The 21,642-nt window shown below is 31.3% G+C and overlaps 1 protein-coding gene across 3 annotated transcripts in view; it reads right to left on the minus strand.

Annotated features, from left to right (window-relative positions):
- The window catches only part of LOC139528645 (neurogenic locus Notch protein-like), a 156,500-nt gene that overhangs the window by 114,220 nt on the left and 20,638 nt on the right, over window positions 1-21,642 (minus strand). The window contains exon 22 of one of the 3 annotated variants that reach the window (XM_071324729.1): window positions 21,398-21,505. The exons of the other annotated variants lie outside the window; for them this stretch is intronic. Coding sequence (XP_071180830.1) covers window positions 21,398-21,505 — 108 coding nt within the window. The remainder of the gene's footprint in view (window positions 1-21,397; window positions 21,506-21,642) is intronic. 3 annotated transcript variants of the gene reach the window in all.

Below are 21,642 nucleotides of genomic sequence, written 5' to 3' on the forward strand. Positions count from 1 at the left end.
GGGGAACATGGCCGTGATGATGACGGGATGAGAGTTTCCACAACATACAAGTTGATAGAAAAATTGATAATTGAAGAACACTATGTAATTTTATATTTACAGATTCCACAATACATCAAATGTGAAACGATATATTTCCGCTAGTAAAAATATCTAAAGTTTGTAATGAACTTTTTGTTTTGTTTTGTTGAAATGAAAGCTGTCGTTGCCACATGTAATTTGAAAGTAAAAAGTGTTTTTTATTTTAACTTGTAGGTTTTCCTGTCACAATCTTCTATAAGCTCAAAACGAATATAAAATTACTAAGAATCTACAAACCTTTACAAAATCATAACTTAACTCCGTCTGGAAAAATGTAAATTTAATTTTTACTTTAAATCCACTGTCAACTACCGCAGTCCAAGATCTACTCTCACCATTTGCATAGTTTGATGGATAGCCCGGAGAAGATATCATTTGCTTCAAACCTAAAATTAATCACAAACAATATAATGGATAAAAACAATAGTCAATTATGAAGGATACTACTCATCTTATTTCAAATTAACAGTACTAGAACACACTCGCGGGCATATACAGCTTGTGAACTGTCGTAGGATGATTGTTTGTAAAAGATGTTATGTATATGGAGAATTTCATAAAAGGTATCAAAAGCCCTCTCTCTTTTTCCAAAGTCCGATATTTGTTACCTTTCTTTTAAATTCAATTATTTTCGTGTTTCTGGCCTCAGACAACAATTATTCTTCTCCTTTGCTACAAAGCATCTTTTGGTAAAAGTCAAATTAAATTAAAAATTTGCACCGCTTCAAACATGAAATAAATGTAACTGCTTATATATAGACCATTATTAGTCTAATAAAATATGCTTCAAGGACAATCCGTCAGTGCATTTTCTTTTGAGAGCCTTATTAACATGCCAATGGTAGGATATGAATCTTGTATAAATGACTAAGACCGACTTGGGCTAATTTGAGGGGTGGTCGGAGGGGTCCTGATCCCGAAATCCCGGGCTTAAAATCATGAAATTTCGAGATGCAGAATTTAAAGAAATTCATATCCCGAAATCCCGAAATCGAAAAATATATTCCCAGATCCCGTAAGGATCAATCCCAAAATCCCGAGCTTAAAAACACCCGATCCCGACGTCCCGAAAAGGTCCTGCCTACCTCTTTTCTTTCATTTTGGCCAAATCACTACTTTCACTTACAACAATAAATTTGTATGTCCCATTTATGGGAATTATGTTTTCTAGTCTGTCCATCCGTGCGTTCGTTCGTTCGTTCGTTCGTCCGTCCGTCATTTGTCCCGTTTCAGGTTAAAGTTTTGGTCGAGGTAGTATTTGATGATGTTGAAGTCCAATCAATTCGGAACTTAGAAAGTATAGTTCCGATAGGGCATCCGTGTACTATGGACACATTTTTGTTTCCACATGTTTTACTTATTTTAATATATATATATGCAACTGGTATGACCCCTGAAAATAGTAAATATTTCAAAGAAAACAGTAGACAGAATACACAGAGTCTCTATATATTAAAGTAGTATAATCGTAGTTTACGTGTAGATAAACGCGAAAAATAATTGTCCTCTCTAAGGAGGTATAATAGTTGTGGCTCTTGCGATCTAAACACCATGATATGGAGAACGCACTGATTGGCTAATTATTTTTCATTTTTGTTATCTATCATACGATTGGTTGTACTTGTGCTTGTTTCAAACTGGAGGTCTTCATTATGACTAAAAGTCAATCTGGTGACGAAATCAATATCCGGACTCCTTTTTTTGTCGTTTTTTTTCCGAAAATAACTCAATCTGAATAATCATAAGAATGGATGACTAATGCGATTATGCATGTTACCTATAGAACACAGAGGCATGATGATTAATTTATCGCGGAAGGAAGAGAAGCGACACACAAAATGAGATCATAATGTAACAAACTCATGTTTAAATCTTGTTTTAGCTGTTTATTTTCATATTTGCTTTCGTCAAAGATGGCCTCAGTCCAAAACCATTTAATAGTCAACAAAAGGGTGATGATTGGAACAAACTGATGCCTTTAATCAATTTATAAGTGCCGACACAGGGTGCAACGAATTTATTTCTTTTTTTTTATATAATATCTTGTCAACTTTTTCTAGGACGAGAAAGTAACTAACAGTCCTGCTTATGAAAAAATATGCTCTGATTAGCTAAAATTGTAAGTCTTGGAAAAATGTTCTTGTTCATATATTCAACCTCTGATTTGCGGAATTGTAAATGACAGTTTAACACAAACACTCGTATGCTATTTTTAGTTTTATTAATATTTAATTTCATGGGAGGTGCTCTCAATAAATTTGTTTTTTGTTTCAGCTTAAGAAAGCAACACCATTTTAACATGAAACCGATTAGTCGAGTAGCATTGTGGTAATCGATAATCGGTACTACCGAACGATACTCGAGTACTCGAGTACACGTTGACATCCCTAGTAAATAGATAGTATAAAGTGTATACTGAGTGAATAGATTAAGGATATAATAAGTAATAAAAAGAAAGCATTTATTAAACCACATTGCCCCAGGTTATTCAAATATTCTATTTTGTTTAATCACGATTAAATTATACACAAAAGTCTACAAAAAATTAATTAAGCATCCCATAAGTTTATAACATTAGGGTAAAAAGGCATGTTAACCATTCAATATTAAACCAATTTAAAACAATAGTCATTAAATAAACTCATCATAGATAAATGTACTAGAATTGAAATTGTATACGTCGAAAGCGTTTCGTGTACAAAAGACTCATCAGTCACGTTCGAATAAAAAAACCTAATTACTCATCCACTGTGATAAATTCATCACTGTCGAGATAATAGGCTTGCAGCTAATTGAGATCTGTTTAATCTATGTTCAAATTGTTTAGTAGTTGGTATTTGTCATTACATAACAAAAACAAAAATTAACCGCATGTGATAAGTCTAAAAGTGACAAGGAAACTAGTGATTTACTGAATGAAAATTAAAAAAAACTAAATATTATTACAAAATCGACAAGCTCATAATAATAAAAATATTTTTCTTTAATATTAAATGACCTGAGATCGATATTTCAACAACTAGAAATATTCTCCTGAAAAAAAAAACCACAAACAGGTTATGATGAAGGTTTACGCCGGTCAAAAAGTTTAACACCGCTGCCTGTAAATGCACCTGTCCTAAGTCAGGAGGCTTTTTGTTGCGTTGTTGTCGTTTGTTAGTGTAGTTTATCAGTAGTTCTGTCGTCTTAATTTTTTATATAAATTATACCGTTGGTTTTCCTGTTTAAATTGTTTTACGTTAGTCATTTTGGGGCCCTTACAGCTTAATGTTTGGTATGAGCCAAGGCTATTTGTTGAAGGCCGTAATTTGACCTATGATAATTAACTGTTTATACACTGTGACATGGATGGAGAGTTGTCTCATAGACACCCATACCCCGTCTTCTCTTTTCATAATCACCACCACCTTTACTAAATCCTCACAACATTAATTAGTTTCAACTATTTCTTATAGTTGTTAAATTACATTACCTTCACATCGGCTGACATCGAATCCATACGGACAGCTACATGTGTAACTACTACCTGATACAGTACATTTTCCCAATCGACAAGGGGTGGATGAGCATGGAGTCACTGAGAAACAATAACATGTTAATTCTTTACAGAAAAAAAAAGAATATATATGTATGCGTAAATATTGTTTTGTTGGCGATAATTGTCTGCATGAATAGCATACATTTTGAAAATGAGATATGTTTTTTCAATGAATACACAATTTCCTGTTTTCTCCCCCTCCCAAAATCCTGTCTTGTCAAAATAGAAACCACAATACTAGTGGTACACATGATGTTGTTAGAATGAACTCAAATATGAATTTTGATAAATTCTTTTCATCAAAAGTCATTTTTTGTCTCCCCCATATTTTTTTTATGAAACATACAACTTCACGAAGCCAATTCGTATACGAATACCAGTTACAGTAGTTTACTTTTTTATATCTTCATTAACGATATTTCTTTGTTTCAGTGATTGCGATTTAAGTGAACACGATACATGTCTTTTTTATTCATTCATTAATATGGTTCCGAATATTGGATATGACCAATTACGTTTTAAGTAGACCAAACCTGTATATGATCTGCAGTGTACATGACAATCATATCATTCCATGTTTCATTGATTTATTTAAATGTTTAAGTAAGTCAATATAATGAAATTTTATGCGACTGTAATACAAGTGAGAGGTTTAGCCAGCTATGATACCAAGTCCAGAATATGACAGTTATTACCCATTCGTTTGCTGTGTTTGAACATCTTGATTAGGAATTTTTCGTTTTTGGAATTTTCTGCGGAGTTCGGTTCTTTTTGTTATTTTACTTTTTGCATAACTAAAGACTTTAAGCTAACTGACAAATTCGTCCATTCATAATTATTCATGATCATTTGTGCAACTTATTGTTTTAGTTTTTTTGTTATGATATAAGGTAAAAATTGAAAAAAGGTTAAAATTTGTCGTATTACAACAATGACTCGTATTAGTAGTCGTCTAACAGTTTTGACGTAAATGAATAATTGAAAGAACTGAATATTCTGAATACGTTTGTCCTTGTCAAATTTTCTCTATTGATAATGGTTTTCAAAATAATAGAAACAATTTGAAATTGAAATTTAACCACTATGTTCTATTTTTAACCATGTCCACCATCTGAACTGACAGGCCGGATTATCGGACACATTTAAAACAAAATATCCCAATGAAGATTTTGGCCAAGTTTGTTTGAATTTTAACCAAAAGTTTCAGAGGAGAAGATACTGGTAAAAATTAACGGACGACGAAAACGGACTACGAATGAGAAAAGATCACTCGATCGTTTGGGCCAGGCGAGCCAAAAAAGATATAAAAAGATAGTTTGATAAATAAGTAAATACCTTCACATAATCTTCCTGAAAACCCAGACTTGCACGTACATCTAAAGTTACTATTTATAATGGAACACGTTCCCTGGTTCAAACAGAAGTTTCCACTGCAAGGTGTTACTGCAATACAAATATTATCGCGGTTAATTAACACAAACATATGGAGAAAACTATCCACCAAAGTACAAATACAGTTCATCAGGAATGTATATTTTTACTAATTCACTAAATAAATGGTGTTTCCATTCTTATCTGCCTCATGCATTTGTCATGGTAGATTTAGTCTTAAATGTGCTCAGTTGAGCGAGTGATCAACGCTGATAAGTTTTATAATGGAAGTAAAACGAAATATATTTCTTCCAAGGTTTTATAAAGTTGAATTTGATTTTTGACTTTCCTATTTATTAACCATGCATCGCTAATGACTTAAATGTGACTTTTTTAATATGTTAAGTAGTTTATTTTAGTAGTTTTAATTCAGGCACAACGAAGGAGAAACAAATATGTTTAATCAACATTGACATGGTTGAGTATAAAACATTTTTCTTGTAAAGTTACTGGTAATATCAGGAGTCGTGATTAACATATAATATCTTAGATGTGCTCCTTTTCCAATTTTGTGTTTACAAAAAGAAATGAAAGGTGTTAAAACCATTGTAGCAAGTATCTATAAACATTGGAAAATATGAAAAGTATCTGAAGTTTTAAAGTAGTAATTACCTTCTGGCTGAACATACGTCACATCAGCTGGGTATCACGGAGCATATTCCGTGGATCGGACAAATCAAATGCTACTGTATTTCCTGTAGCATAAGGTAGTATTGTACACGACTTAACAACGTTTTTCTCCACTAGTCCCACATGGAGTATTTATGGCGAACAATTTATTTAAGAATCGGTGCCCCTCATGAGCAAATGTGTTAATCAGTTTTTTTAGTTTATAGATATAGGAAGATTTGGTATGAGTGCCAATGATACAACTCTCCATCCAAGTAACAATTCATAAAAGTAAACCATTATAGGTCAAGGAACGGCCTTCAACACGGAGCCTAGGCTAACACCGAACAGCAAGCTATAAAGGGCCCCAAAATTTACTTTAGTCGGGATATGTATCGCTCAATCCCGAGTTATCTTTGAAGTGGTCTTTGGACTACTTATTCACTTTGTTGAAAAAGATTTTTCTATTAAGTCTTGTTTTTAAGTTTATTTGAAGGTTATTTACAGAACTAAAAAATGTCGTATACCTTCACAGCGTGTGCCTGAATATCCCCTCCGACATGCACATGCATAAGTTCCATCCAAACTAAAACATCTTCCTGAGTTTTGACAAGGACTGCTTCTGCATGGTGTTACTGAAATAGAAAAGAATACAAACGAATCAAATACTTAAAATATGAAAAAGTACCAACAACCAAGAATCAGGATAACTGAGATAATAGTAGAGGTAACATTTCTGTACAGTACTTGCAACCTTAGGCGTTACTGTTTGACGTGAACTTGACTGATCAGTGAATGATCGGTGACGGATGTTTGACTGATCGATGAGTGATCGGTGATCGGTGACCCATAGGATCCGTCAGATAAGTCAAATTACCTATGTGAGAGTTACCCTGACAACTGTCACCGATCAATCAGTAAATTAAATTTATGCACGGATCGGACGCATACGTATATATTTAAAATTCTTATGTAAACCGAACTCGACAGTGTTTACAAACGATGAACGCGGACCTCTACGAATACACCTTAATTTACACGTTAATTTGTAATAAAATAAGTTGCAACAGAGACATATATACATGTGTATATATGTCTCTGGTTGCAATAAAAAAGTGAAAATAGTATAATATAACAGAACAAGATGCTTAGAGCGTTAAATTGTTTGTGTTGATTAATAGTTTTGTATTAAATATTGTTAACATCAGAGACATATAATACATAATTGTATTATACGACTCTGTTAACATCAACTTATTCCTACGAAAATGGTTATTATTGACGGACCAATATTGACCGCCATTAAATTTTTGAACTTTTTATAGTTTCGAATAGGTTTCTATTTTCATGAAATTAAAAGAATGTCAAAGAAATAATATTAAAACTTTGTTCTCATCGTTTAGAATTACCAAAATTCTTCTTCTTTTTATCAAAAAGTATACTATTTTATTTGAAATCAGTTATTTTTACCATCTTGAGACAAGTCTTCTAATCAGAATTGAGATATAATGAGAATTAAAATACTTAAACTTTTGTTTTTGTAGAATAATAATGCAGTTATTGATTTATTTTGATACAAATTATTAACCGTCATATGATTTTAGTACTTTTTGTACATCAAGATTGTCTGTTCTTAATAAAATATGCTTACTTTAAGGAAAAAGATACTAAATTTTTGTACGCGTTGCCGAAAATGCAAATATTTCTTATTTTACTGAAAATTATTGACCGCCATTAAATTTTTGTTCTTTTTACAGTTGAGAATAGTTATCTTTCATAAAATTAAAAGTATATCAGAAAAATCATACTAAAATTTTTTTTGCATTTTTTAAAATAACCAAAATTATTCTTCTTTTTATCAGAAATGATACTATTTTATTTGAAATCAGTTATTTTTACCATCTTGAGACAAGCCTTCTAATCAGAGTTGAGATATAAGGAGAATCAAAATACTTAAACTTTTATTTTTGTGGAATAAGAATGCAGTTATTGATTTATTTTGATACAAATTATTAACCCTCATATGATTTGAGTACTTTTTGTACATCAAGATTGGCTGTTCTTCATAAAATATGCTTACTTTAAGGAAAAAGATACTAAATTTTTGTACGCGTTGCCTAAAATGCAAATATTTCTTTTTTTTTTTTTTTTTTTTTTTTTTAATATTAAACATATTTTATTAACAATCACCTGTTACATCAACCCTCAGTTGCCCAGGGAAGCAACTAAGGGGGCCCCAATTTTTACAGTCTCATTTGTCGGGGAAAAGCAAATGAGAAAAAAACTCCCACTATAAATTATTAACATCAACCTTTATAAATATTATCTATCCTTGTACAAATGTACATGTACCTGCAATCAATATCGATCTATATATCTATACATCTCACCATATATAATTATTATGCAAATATTTCTTCATTTGACTGAAAATTATTGACCGCCATTAAATTTTTGTACTTTTTACAGTTAAGAATAGTTTTCTTTCATAAAATTAAAAGTATATCAGAAAAATCATACTAATTTTTTTTTCGCATAGTTTAAAATAACAAAAATTATTCTTCTTTTTATCAGAAATGATACTATTTTATTTGAAATCAGTTATTTTACCATCTTGAGACAAGTCTTCTAATCAGAATTGAGATACAAGGAGAATCAAAATACTTAAACTTTTATTTTTGTGGAATAAGAATGCAGTTATTAATTTATTTTGATACAAATTATTAACCCTCATATGATTTGAGTACTTTTTGTACATCAAGATTGGCTGTTCTTTATAAAATATGCTTACTTTAAGGAAAAAGATACTAAATTTTTGTACGCGTTGCCTAAAATGCAAATATTTCTTCAATTTACTGAAAATTATTGACCGCCATTAAATTTTTGTACTTTTTACAGTTGAGAATAGTTTTCTTTCATAAAATTAAAAGTATATCAGAAAAATCATACTAAATTTTTTTTCGCATTGTTTAAAATAACCAAAATTATTCTTCTTTTTATCAGAAATGATACTATTTTATTTGAAATCAGTTATTTTTACCATCTTGAGAGAAGTCTTCTAATCAGAATTGAGATATAAGGAGAATCAAAATACTTAAACTTTTATTTTTGTGGAATAAGAATGCAGTTAATGATTTATTTTGATACAAATTATTAACCCTCATATGATTTGAGTACTTTTTGTACATCAAGATTGGCTGTTCTTCATAAAATATGCTTACTTTAAGGAAATAGTTATCAAAAGTACCAGGATTATAATTTTATACGCCAGACGCGCGTTTCGTCTACATAAGACTCATCAGTGACGCTCAAATCAAAATAGTTAAAAAGCCAAACAAATACAAAGTTGAAGAGCATTGAGGACCCGAAATTCCAAAAAATTGTGCCAAATACGGCTAAGGTAATCTACTCTTGGGTAAGAAAATCCTTAGTTTTTCGAAAAATTCAAAGTTTTGTAAAAAGATACTAAATTTTTGTACGCGTTGCCTAAAATGCAAATATTTCTTCATTTTACTGAAAATTATTGACCGCCATTAAATTTTTGTACTTTTCATAGTTTAGAATAGTTTTTTTTCATAAAATTAAAAGAATATCAGAAAAATCATGCTAAAATTTTCTTCGCATTGTTTAAAATAACCAAAATTATTCTTCTTTTTATTAAAAATTATACTATTTTATTTGCAATCAGTTATTTTTACCATCTAGAGACAAGTCTTCTAATCAAAATTGACATATAGTGAGAATTAAAATACTTAAACTTTTATTTTTGTGGAACAAGAATGCAGTTACTGATTTATTTTGATACAAATTATTAACCCTCATATGATTTTAGTACTTTTTGTACATCATGATTGGCTGTTCTTCATAAAATAACCTTACTTTAAGGAAAAAGATATTAAATTTTTGTACGTGTTGTCTAAAATGCAAATATAATTCTTCATTATACTGAAAATTATTGACTGCCATTTGATTTTTGTACATTTTATAGTTTAGAATAGTTTTTTTTCATAAAATTAAAGGAATGTCAGAGAAATCGTACTAAAACTTTATTTGCATTGTTTAAAATAACCAAAATTCTTCTTTTTTTTTTTTATGAAAAATGAAACTATTTTATTTGAAATCAGTTATTTTACCATCTTTAGACAAGTCTGCTAATTAGAAGTGAGATATAATGAGACTTAAAATACTTAACATAAATGATTGCATTACTTTTTGTGCATGATGAGGATTAGTTGTTCTTCATAAATTATGTTCACTTTAAGGAAAGAGATATTATTTTTTTGTACGCAGTGCCAAAAATGCAAATATTTCTTCTCATATTGGAAAATATTGTAATTTCAATTGCAATCAATTGTTATAAATTATCATGATGATTTTCATATGTTTTTTGTAAAAAATGTGAATTATTCATGAATAAATCTGCTTAAAATCATTTCTTTCTTTTTAAGGAATATATTTATGTTTACCACCATTGGATTTTTGTACGTTTTATTGTTTAGAGGAGTAGTTATCTTTTTTATTAAGGTAAAACAAGACTATCAGAAAAAATTAATGTAATGTTGTTTGCATTGTTTAAAATTATTTCTATTTCTTGCTAAAAAATACAGCAGTTATTTTTGTAATTTGTTATTTTAGAGGCTTCGATTGTGACGAGAATATAGAAAGTCCGTGATTATGACAGAAACATATATACGTCTCTGATTATGATAAGTTTTTTTTAAAGAATTTTATGATGATAAGGATACAAAAATTTTAAATATTGAAAAAAATAGACTACATTTTTCAATAACTGATTCTTTCATTTTGTTTTTCCCGAGTATGTTTGGAAAATAATAAAATAAAAATCGCGATGTGGACACCGTTTTAGAACTCACCGGTTTTGAAAATATATAACCTAAATAAAACGATAGACCATTCTTTAATGATGATATTTTAATTTAGGTTTTATCTGTACATTTCTTTTCATTTCAATTCATAAAACTTTGCTAAATAATTGATAAACAAAATGTATCATTGAACGTTCGATTTTCACGAGTCGCCATTTTAATTAAATCAAACGAAACTAAGATTCCGTAATTTGTATTAGTTTATCATGTGACGTATTAAAGTTCAATCCGTCATCAAGGTCGATCGGTACTATCCGTCCGATCAGTCCGATCAGTCAATTACTTTTACTATAAGTCTGACGGATTGCTGACGTGAGTTTGACGCGAACTTGACTGATCGGTGACTGATCGATGACCGCTGATTGATCGCTGAAATAGTAACGCCTAAGGTTGCAAGTACTGTATATCAAACCATCATAGATATCTATATAAAATTGTTGTACCTCGGAAGAGCGTATTTCGTTTACAAAAAACTCAGCAGTGATGCTCGATTCTAAATAGTTAAAAAAGCTAAATAAAGTACGAAATGGGACTAAAAACCAGTGTTGCACTCTGAATAAACTAACCCTAATAGTTATCAAATTTACCAGGATTATAATTTAATACGCCAGACGCGCTTTTCGTCTTCGAAAGACTCATCAGTGACGCTCAGTTCGAAATAGTTAAAAAGCCAAACAAGTACAAAGCTGAAGAGAATTGAGGACCCAAACTTCTAAATTCGGAAAACTAGTATGTAATTTTACTGAAAGTGTTTACCTTTTAATTCTACTGAACATACATAAAGATAATTAAACATAAGAAGTCTATAAATATAATAACATAGATACCAAGCTTCAAGTTCTTCATCAAATGGAAAAGCAAAAGCTCAAACACATCAAACCAACTTGTGATAGTTAAGCTAAATTATCTTACGGTACGTTTGTTCTTGAAAAAGTACTTCGTCATCGTCATATTACACACTTTGATTTTTGCCGAAATTAACAAATTGCAACATATTTTCAGAACGTCGTCTGTAAAAAATATTAATTTAATTTATATTTGAAATTGTATTTTTCGTTTAGTTTAAATTTCATTGTGTCTTACCTTCACAAGATTCTCCAGAATATCCCGTGTGACATCTGCAGGAGAATGTACTGCTTCCAACAGAACAGGTGCCATTGTGTAAACATGGGTTGTTTGAACATGGAGTAACTGAAAACAAAAGCAATTGTTTTCACCAACAATTAAAATATCGACACATACATTTGTATCATTGTGTAAACTATGCAAAAGTTAATGGTTCATGACTGAGGGACATTCTCAATAATCTCAATGCAAATGAGATGTGCAAATGGTAAAATAGCTGCCTACTAAATGAAATTACAGTAAACTTCTTACCAAACAAGGCAACTGACAGACTCCTTTTTATGTGCCGATATCGGAAATAGTGCGCTTTATTTTGCTCCCGTTAACGTCACCGAAGCTTAAGCTTGAAAATAACCAGATCGTTGATTTATATTGATTAAAATGTGGTTAAGCTGTGACGGAGCGTAAAGAGAGCGCGGATGACGAACAAGAAGGTGAAAAACGCAACAATCGTCAAACAATCTAGGTGAGGCAGTGGCTAACACGGGGACAAATGTATGGGCACGAGAGACTTGAAAGAGCTCACCAAAGAGGACCCAAATGGTTATTAAAACTTCATCAGAGTGGAGTAGGACACTGATATGTTATGGGAGTTTTTATTTCTCTTTTCTTGAAAATGACTCCACCAAATGAGATTTGTCACTGAATTAGTACTTGTGTTAGATAGAAATACATGTATATATTCAAATTTTACGATCCTCAAATCCTTGATTTCTTACAAATTGTGTCATGTATGTGCATATATAAACATTGAATTTTATTTTTTACAAATTATGACTTGAATGGAGAGTTATCTAATTAGCACTAATACCATATCTTCTTATATCTATATGTATTTATTCAGTATTTTCCATAGGTATCCAGTAGTGAATGGTTAAAGATAATTTCTTTTTATGTGTATCCATGACAATAACGGGCATGTATTTCCTAAAACATATTGCAACAAGTGGGGTAGGGATGTCACATATTTCCCTAAAATTTGGCTAAAAGTAGAATGCCAATCTCTTTAAGTAATATTGTGCCTGACTCTGAAACTGTTTACATATATCTATCCAGTCACGTGCCATTCGTCTCATTTTGTTGGTAAAATTGCGTCAAAATTTTGTCTGAAAAAAGTGTTTTTAAACATTTGGCAGTACGGTGACGTATATATATAGTTGCTAATTTCTATGTCAGTTTAGTGTCTTGATGAGAGTTGGCCACCTCTTCTCATTTTTATACTACAAAAAAAAAAATAATTTCTGACCAAAGAAAAATACGGACAGTCAAACAGAAATTGCTAATAGTGGTAAAATATAAATCCACGTTTTAGACTAATAGAGTCAGGATCTACTTCCCTTCCGGAAGACATGAGATCATCCCTTTTATTTGTTCGGTTTCGTGTTGCTTAGTTTTCAGTTTTCAATGTTGTGTTATGTGGACTGCTGTTTGTCGACTCGTCGGTTTTCGTTTTTCGCCATGGCTGTGTCGATTTGTATTCGACCTTTGAATTGATTGTTCCTTTGGTATCTTTGGCCTCTCTTTTTTAACATTGTAAACCTCCTTGTAAAGTAGAGACAAGTACTGTACATGGCAAAAGTTTTGAGGAGTTGATCTTTTTCTACAGTTAAGAATTAACAGTGACATGTGTGTGGTCAAGTAGGTGTCCCTAATGCGGTTTTTTTTAATAGAATTTGGCATTATTTCCATGTTTCGAACGTCATTTTCGTCCTTTAAGAATGCTTACCCCAGAAGTTATTACCAACACGTAGTAGTTCTATCCAATAGCTATACGTTTGGGTTCTATTTATAATCCCTAGCAATAAAGAACTACAGGGACAATGGGTCGGATAGAGGGTAACCCTAATGCGTATTTTATAGAATTTGGCTTTATTTCCATGTTTCGGACGTAATTTTTGGCCTTTAAGAATGCTTACCCCTGAAATTCTTTACCCTAACGTTTTTGTACTACTCAATAGCTATACGTTGGGGTTCCGTTTAGAATCCATAGCCACAAAGAACTACAGAGACAATGGGTCGGATAGTGGGTGTCCCCAATACGTATTGTATAGAATTTGGCTTTATTTCCATGTTTCGGAAGACATTTTTACCCTATAAGAATGCTTACCCCAGAAATGCTTTACCCTTCCGCTGAAGTACGTACTATCCAATAACTATCTTTTAAAGCAGTCTTTATAATCCCTAGCCATAAAGAATTGCCGACGCAAATACGAATCACTCCCTGGACTTTTAATTATACTTTGTTTGAATCGTTGTCATGATTTCGTTTTATTGTAAATGCTTATTACGAAATCGTAAATATGAGTAAGAAATCTTAGTTAAAATTAGATTTTTGTTAATGGGATATGAAAATCTTTGGTATTCAACATAAATCTAAATTTAGAACAAAAAAATCAAAAAGAAAAATGAAAATTATCTCGGTCTTCGTGGATTCAAGCCACTTTGCTTCTATTGCCAAAAGATGGAAATAACACAGACTCTGATTGGATCATACTTATTTGAATAGTTTTAATAAAATTAAGAAATAACGCGTTAGTTTGAGAAAGTAACGTTATAGATTTGGAAACTAACGCGTTATTACTGCAAGAAATAATATCGCGTTTATTATGAAAACTTCCGCGTTAGTTTGATAATTTTTCAAATTAATAGCAAAAATTAAATATCGCGATAGTTTTGTATAATAAGGCGTTAGTTTTGGAAACTAACGCGATAAAAAGGAGAAATAACGCGTTAGTTAAGTAAATTAACGCGTTATTTTTAATAACGCGATAGAAAATCACGCAATTGACACGAACGGGCACTCATAGAAAACTTCAGTCGTGCGTTTCATCTACAAAAAAATCATCGGTGACATATATAAGGGGACGACCATTTGATATTCTGGGGGGGGGGGGGGGGGGGGGGGGGGCAGGAACATTTGTTTTTGATCGGTTATTTATTTTTGCAAACTAAGAGGACAGATTATTCATTTTCTGCACTGTTGAAGCAAGATTTTTTATTTTCATTAAAGCAAGAGACTGATTATTCATTTTCACAACTATATTTTTGATATTCGAAAACATACAATTTTTTAAATGATTTGTTTATTATAAATAATACATATAGTATAGTCAAGTCATTATATACCATTTAATTAGATTAACCAACCCGCTCTGCAGAAATGAATTTTTTAAATTCCCAACTGCATATACATGTATTGCATACATACATAGTATTAACGGTTATTTATAACTAGGCACTTTTAAATGTATTGGCAAACATGCTACGTCGAGCGAAGCGAGTCAAAATTTTTTTTTGAAGGGATTTGGAGCCACTGAAGGCCCAAGAAGCTATAGAACAAATGCAAAATCATGCTTTCTGGGTGTTCCGAAGACCCTTTCATAATCTGAAAATGAAGTTTTGTTTTAATAATTTTTTGACAACATTTTGGTCTCAAAGCAAAATGTATAAATTCAGTGTAAGACTGAAGTTTCTAGGGACAATATCAAAAGACCAATGTGCATGATAAAGCAAAAATGGAATTCACATAGTTAAGCCTCTGGCTGCTGTTTTTTTTTAAAACTCATGATCAAGTTCATAACAACATTACTAGATTACAAAAGGAATTCACACTAACAGAATACAGAAGGGCAATCAATGAACAAAAGACAAATAAGTAAGAAACATTGATCCCGAAAAATCAGGGCTATAAGTCTGAGGGAAAACAGAACTTTCTTCTTGCAAGGCCGTGAACACAATTTGATATGGAGACAAGCGTTTGGTTATGAAATGTCCTACATGTAGTTACGGCCCTGTTAAAATAAAAGTGAGGTAAGGTTTCCTGAGACAATATACCGCAAGTTAAATGAAACCAATTTTCAGACATTTCAAGTATAATTAAATAATATTTATAGTTTTGTTATTAAAAAATTTGGGGAGTGTTTCCCAATTTTTTTTGGAAAAAAAGATGAATTTATGAAGAATCTGGTGCCATCTCATACTTTCGATTATACCTTCTGAGTTATTTATTTTCTATACATTGCAAGTCAGGTTATTTATTTTCAAACTACCACAGCACAAAGCATCTATTTTTGTGATTATCAAGGCTGAGTTATTTATTTTCAAAATCCTCCTGCCCCTCCCCCCCCCCCCGAATATCAAATGGTCGTCCCCTTATTTCCAACATGCTCAATATTGATCTCTCTGTTTAATGTTCTGATATGACAGTAAGTTCTATGAAATATTTTTTTAAAGCTGAGTTGAATACTAGTACATGAATCTCCGATCGGTGTATAAAGCAGTTTGTTATTTCATACTGGTAAGAGGCATTTATGAACAATTAAGTATCACGAAAATAAAATGGAAGCATAAAAAACGTTGAAGACATACCTTCACATGATGATCCAGAGAATCCACTTCTACAGGTACACTGACATGATGTTCCTGATACTGTTTTGGTTCCTCCATTTTCACAGGGAAAACCTTCACACGGATCAACTAAAACAGTTATTAAGATATATATCAAGGTGCTTAACCTCATGTGAAATAATTGTAACTTTGAATTTAAGGGCCAGACCGAAAGTACAGTTTGAAATAATAGATGGCTGGTATACGAAAGGTTTAATGTGTTCCCATGTTCTGGTGAGATTTTATACAATCGTTATAAACTGGATTTATTTTAAGTCCTGGAATAGATACACGATCAGTTCTGTTGAAAATAATCTCATTAAGTCTCGATGCTATAACAGTTAACATTGAATTGACAACGTCAAATTAAAAACAGCAAGAGTATAACACTAGCTTTGGTATTGTCATCATGTGAACTAGTATATCGAAACCCGAACTAAGCGTTTTTGTCTTATACAAAATTGAAGATATGTAATAATATCTAAATAGTAATTTCCTTAACAAACCACTATTGCAATATATACAAATGCCGTTTGATAACTTAATGATGTCACCGAATTTAACAAAGTTCTATATAAAGCCGACTAGAAAGTATATGTTTTTCGCATGATTGAAGGCCGTACAATTGCCAATTATGCTGTGATCAAAACTTTGTTGACAAAGAAAGTGAATGTTTTTAGATAATATGATTAATATCAAATACAATTTTGGAAAATATTGTCTCCTGTGGTAATTCTATTTAATAATGGTTGGTAATGTTTACCTTCACATAATTGTCCAAAGTATCCCTCTGGACAAACACATATATAGCTGCCATTTATATTCAAGCATGATCCGGAATTTACACACGGACTACTGCTGCATGGTGTCACTGGAAAAAATGTATAATATAGTAAATAAACTCATCATAGATACCAGGACTAATTTTTTTATATATACGCAAGACGCGCGTTTCGTCTACAAACAACTCATTAGTGACGCTTGAATCCAATGAAGTTAAAAAGGCCAAATAAAGTACGAAGTTGAAGAGCATTGAGGACCAACATTCTTAAAAGTTTTGCCAAATATAATTTTCACGTTCAAATATGCATTTTATTTTAAAAATAACAGTTGACAGCATAGTAAATAAACATAACTTATACTGCCGTATTCGTAGGTTTGGTTAGCATAAGGAATATACATTATTATTAATACTGTCTTCATATCGTCAACAGATCGTGCTTAGTAAAAATGTCATTTATTCTTTGCATTTTTCAAATTGCTTTAAACAACTATTTAAAATTATCATATATCTATTTAAGTTACATACTTACCTGAAAAACGTATTATGCCCCTTTGTGCACCCTAGTATTTGTTTCTATCATTAATGTTTCATATCATTCTACTGTTCTGAGAAAGAAAAGTAAAACGTAAAACTGTGTGAAATAGCAATAAATAATTATGATCTTACCTTCGCATAGTTTACCCGAATATCCCTCTGAACAACTGCATCTGAAGCTGTCTCCTGATATAGAACAACTACCATCATTTGAACAAGGCTGGTTACTACAAGGTGTAACTGCAGATAAAATTAAAAATTAAACAAAACTCCCCTGTAACCTAAATGATTCACTGAGTTTCGGTCTATTTCATACATTTTTGAAGCAAAATCGGATATATCAAACATTGTACTTCATATCACAGAAACAGGCAATATATGCCCTCAATTTTAGAACTAGTTCATATATTTTTTTAATCAGTCAATATGTGTTCTATATAAAAATAAGAGGTAAAAACATAGACTTTCACGTACTTTGAGAATCGCATGAATTCCGAAAAGGAGTTTTTTTATTGCGTTTTTTGTTGTTAAAAATTTGTGAAAAAGATAAACAACTTTCCTATGTTAACCATGTCATCAACATTTGTTTTTCATGTTTTCAATACATTTACATTAATTTTCCTCAGTTGTAATTAGTTGCATAGCTCAAGTAGTAAAATGGGCATTCAACTAAAAAACAAAAATACAATTTTAATGTTTTATTAGCTTAGATAATGCCCAATTCATATAAGATCAACTGGTTAATTTACTTATGTTAAAATAAGACTTATTAATTGATATATCACTGTGTATCTACATCGAAAATTCATAAATAAAAGTTTGATATGTTCTACTGATTTAAGTCCTAATTGAAAAACTACATGTAACGAAAATGAAACGGTTTGAACAACAGAACCGTCCACATAAAACAGCTATACCTTCACATGATGATCCAGAGAAACCCCTTCCACATGAACACTGACAGGTTGTTCCTAATATAGTTTTTGTTCCTCCATTATCACAAGTAAAACCGTCACATGGATCAACTGTAAAATTATTTCAGATATTAAAGAGTGCATACTTGTATTTGAAATATTCAAATCATTATATGAACTGTTTTAATGTTTGAATTCTAAAAAGAAACCTAACACACAAGTTTCCACTGAAGAATATATAGTCGAGGAGATGTTTTACCTTGTTTTCCTATAATATAGTCTTTCCACACGGTGTACATGTTTTTGTTAAATATACGATCAGGTCAATGAAAAACCTTGAAATTGTAAATTTGATGCTTTTGTGTTTTGCACTCATTAATAAAAAAGCAAAGATTTGAAGGCTTCGATTCGACAGAATATTTCAGATACGACAGGTGTTCAGTTGTATTGTTATCATGTTTATTGGCACATTAAAGGCCATCGTCACGTATCTGTCTAATACAAGACTAAACAATAGGTCATTTTGTTTCATATTCAATTAACTCCTCGCATAACAAACACTTCCAGTTTTAAATTAACTCTGTCCAAAACTTTATTTTCATACAAATTGCAATTATCTCTTTAAAATGTTTCATCAATACCATTAAAATTAAAACAAGCCTTTTTCAATATATTTTTATTTTATTATTCACTTTTGTACAAACAGTGATAGTAATGATGAGTTATTTCTACCTTCACATATTTTGCCAGAGTATCCCAACGAACAAACACAACCATAGCTGCCATTAACATTCATGCATGATCCAGAATTTACACAAGGATTGCTGCTGCATGGTGTCACTGGAAAACAATTTAAAAACAACAACATTAAAATGTCTCATTTTGATAAACATCTACTTTATCAATCAAAAATAGAAAAAATCGGTAGGCTTTCAAAGTTGTTTTTTCATTGTTATATATTATTGATGGGTTTCCAAGCGAGAGAGTGTTTATAAGCTACAAACTTATCAAGGGCGATACGATTAGATGTGACAGAAAACATACTCGAATTTTAATGACAACGTATAATTGATTTATCACCATTTTTCCTATGACGTTGTTCGTGTTAACACGGACAACATAACGTACACCTTTATTTTTAGCGAGATATTTCTATCTAAAGCGAAAAGCATAACATAGAATATTCTCACACTAAAGGATAAAAGCAAAATTACAAAAACGGCGATATTGTTGAAAATTATATCTCCATTTCATTACATTTCATCTTAAAAAAAAGCTTGGTATTGTCAAAAATGAAATCTTGTTTCAGTTAAGAATTTTCATCAGCATATATACTTTGTTAAACGTACCTTCACATGAGTTGCCCGAAAATCCCTTCGAGCAATTGCAGCTATAGCTGTTTCCCGATATAGAGCAACTACCATCATTAAAACAAGGCTGACTTGTGCAAGGTGTTACTGCAAATAATTTAAATAGCAAATTTCAGCCTCCTCTGTTGGTTAGATAATTTCTTTATAGGAAAATATTCGAAATGAAATATTACTCATATGATAACATGTATTAGGGAAATCGGAAAATTGGTGTATACCGTTCTGATAACCACATTAAAAAAAGTAAAATTAATGCGGTGGTTTAATATGGGCAAAACAGCTATGCTCTTCAACTTAATACTTTATTTTGCATATCATATTTTTTTTCATAGCGTCACTGATACGTCTTTTGTGGACGAAACGCGCACCTTGTTTCAAATGTAATTACCTCAGTATCGTTAATGGGTATCTGGCTTTAATTTTTTTTTATCGTTTTTCAACATGTTCAATTCTGATAAACTGATTAATATCTTACCTCCTATTCATTTTTGGGATTATAAGTGTTTGAAAGCGTACACCTGGATACCTTTGTATTTAACTTCGGAAAGTTGACGCGTTTTAAATTAAACACGGTTAATAGTAGTGTAACGGGTTTATATAAAACACAGCACGTCGTTGAAAAAAACACTGAAACGTTTCGTGTGGTGAATAGCACTTTGAAACTATTAACATCACCTTATCTTAAAAGGACATATTCAATTGTTTTTCTATGATTCCACATATGCTTTTAATTTCCATCAACTGAAGTTGCTTGTATCGCCACATGTGGAGCAGGATCTGCTTACCCTTCTGGAGCACCTGAGATAACCCCTAGTTTGTGGTGGGATTCGTGTTGCTTATTCTTTAGTTTTCTATGTTGTATCATGTGTACTATTGTTTGTCTGTTTGTCTTTTTCATTTTTACCCATCTTTTAAGGAAAGATGAGTTTATTTGTATACTGCATTATGTTAAGATACACTAAATATTCATTTCTATAACTTCTAAACGTACTATTATGGTTAATATGATAAGTTTAAAATCATTGCTTGTTATCCCGATGAGTTTAAAATTTATTTATCGGTCATCGTTATGGATAGTGGTTGATAAGTTATACTGGTTGAGACATTTTTCATATAAAACGGAATAAAAATTGATGCAACAAAGACCACAGACAAAACAACAGACCTTCACATGATGATCCAGAGAAGCCACTTCTACATTTACACTGACAAGCTGTTCCCGAAACAAATTTTGTTCCTCCATTATCACAAGAAAAACCAGCACATGGATCAACTGTAAAATGATTAAAGATATATATCAACGTGTTTAACCCCAAATAGGAATAACATTCTTACCACTCATTTCTGTTTTTGTTTTATAGTAAAGAGTTTAAAATTCAAATAAATAAAATTTCGTATTAACTGAGATCCAAACTGTATTTATTGCTATCATTCGATCATCTTGTATAATATAACTTATATCAAAATGAATTTTGATATATTTTGTTTTCTATTTACTAGTATAAAAAAACATAATAATACTGAAATTCGAGGAAAATTCCCTATTCAAACGGCGAAACCAAAAGGTCAAACACATCAAACAAAAAGATAACAACTGTCATATTCCTGACTTGAAACAGGCATTTTCTTATGTAAACAATGGTGGATTGAACCTGGTTTATAGCTAGCTAAACCTCTCACTAGTATGACAGTCGCATTAAACTGAATATAATGAAAATATTATGATCAGTAATTTGTACCTTGACACAAATTGCCAGAGTATCCTTTAGGACAAACACATATATAGCTGCCATTTATATTTAAGCATGATCCGGAATTCACACACGGACTACTGCTGCATGGTGTCACTGAAGCAAGAGAGAAAAAGAACCACAATATAATTGTATCGCATAGTTTATTACACGTTCATATATATCCATCTTATTTATAATAACAACTTTACCGCAAAAAAAACCACCTTAATTCATGATCTATTCAAAGAGAT

The sequence above is a fragment of the Mytilus edulis genome, chromosome 6 (assembly GCF_963676685.1).
Source record: "Mytilus edulis chromosome 6, xbMytEdul2.2, whole genome shotgun sequence".
In the NCBI taxonomy this organism is placed as follows: domain Eukaryota; kingdom Metazoa; phylum Mollusca; class Bivalvia; order Mytilida; family Mytilidae; genus Mytilus; species Mytilus edulis.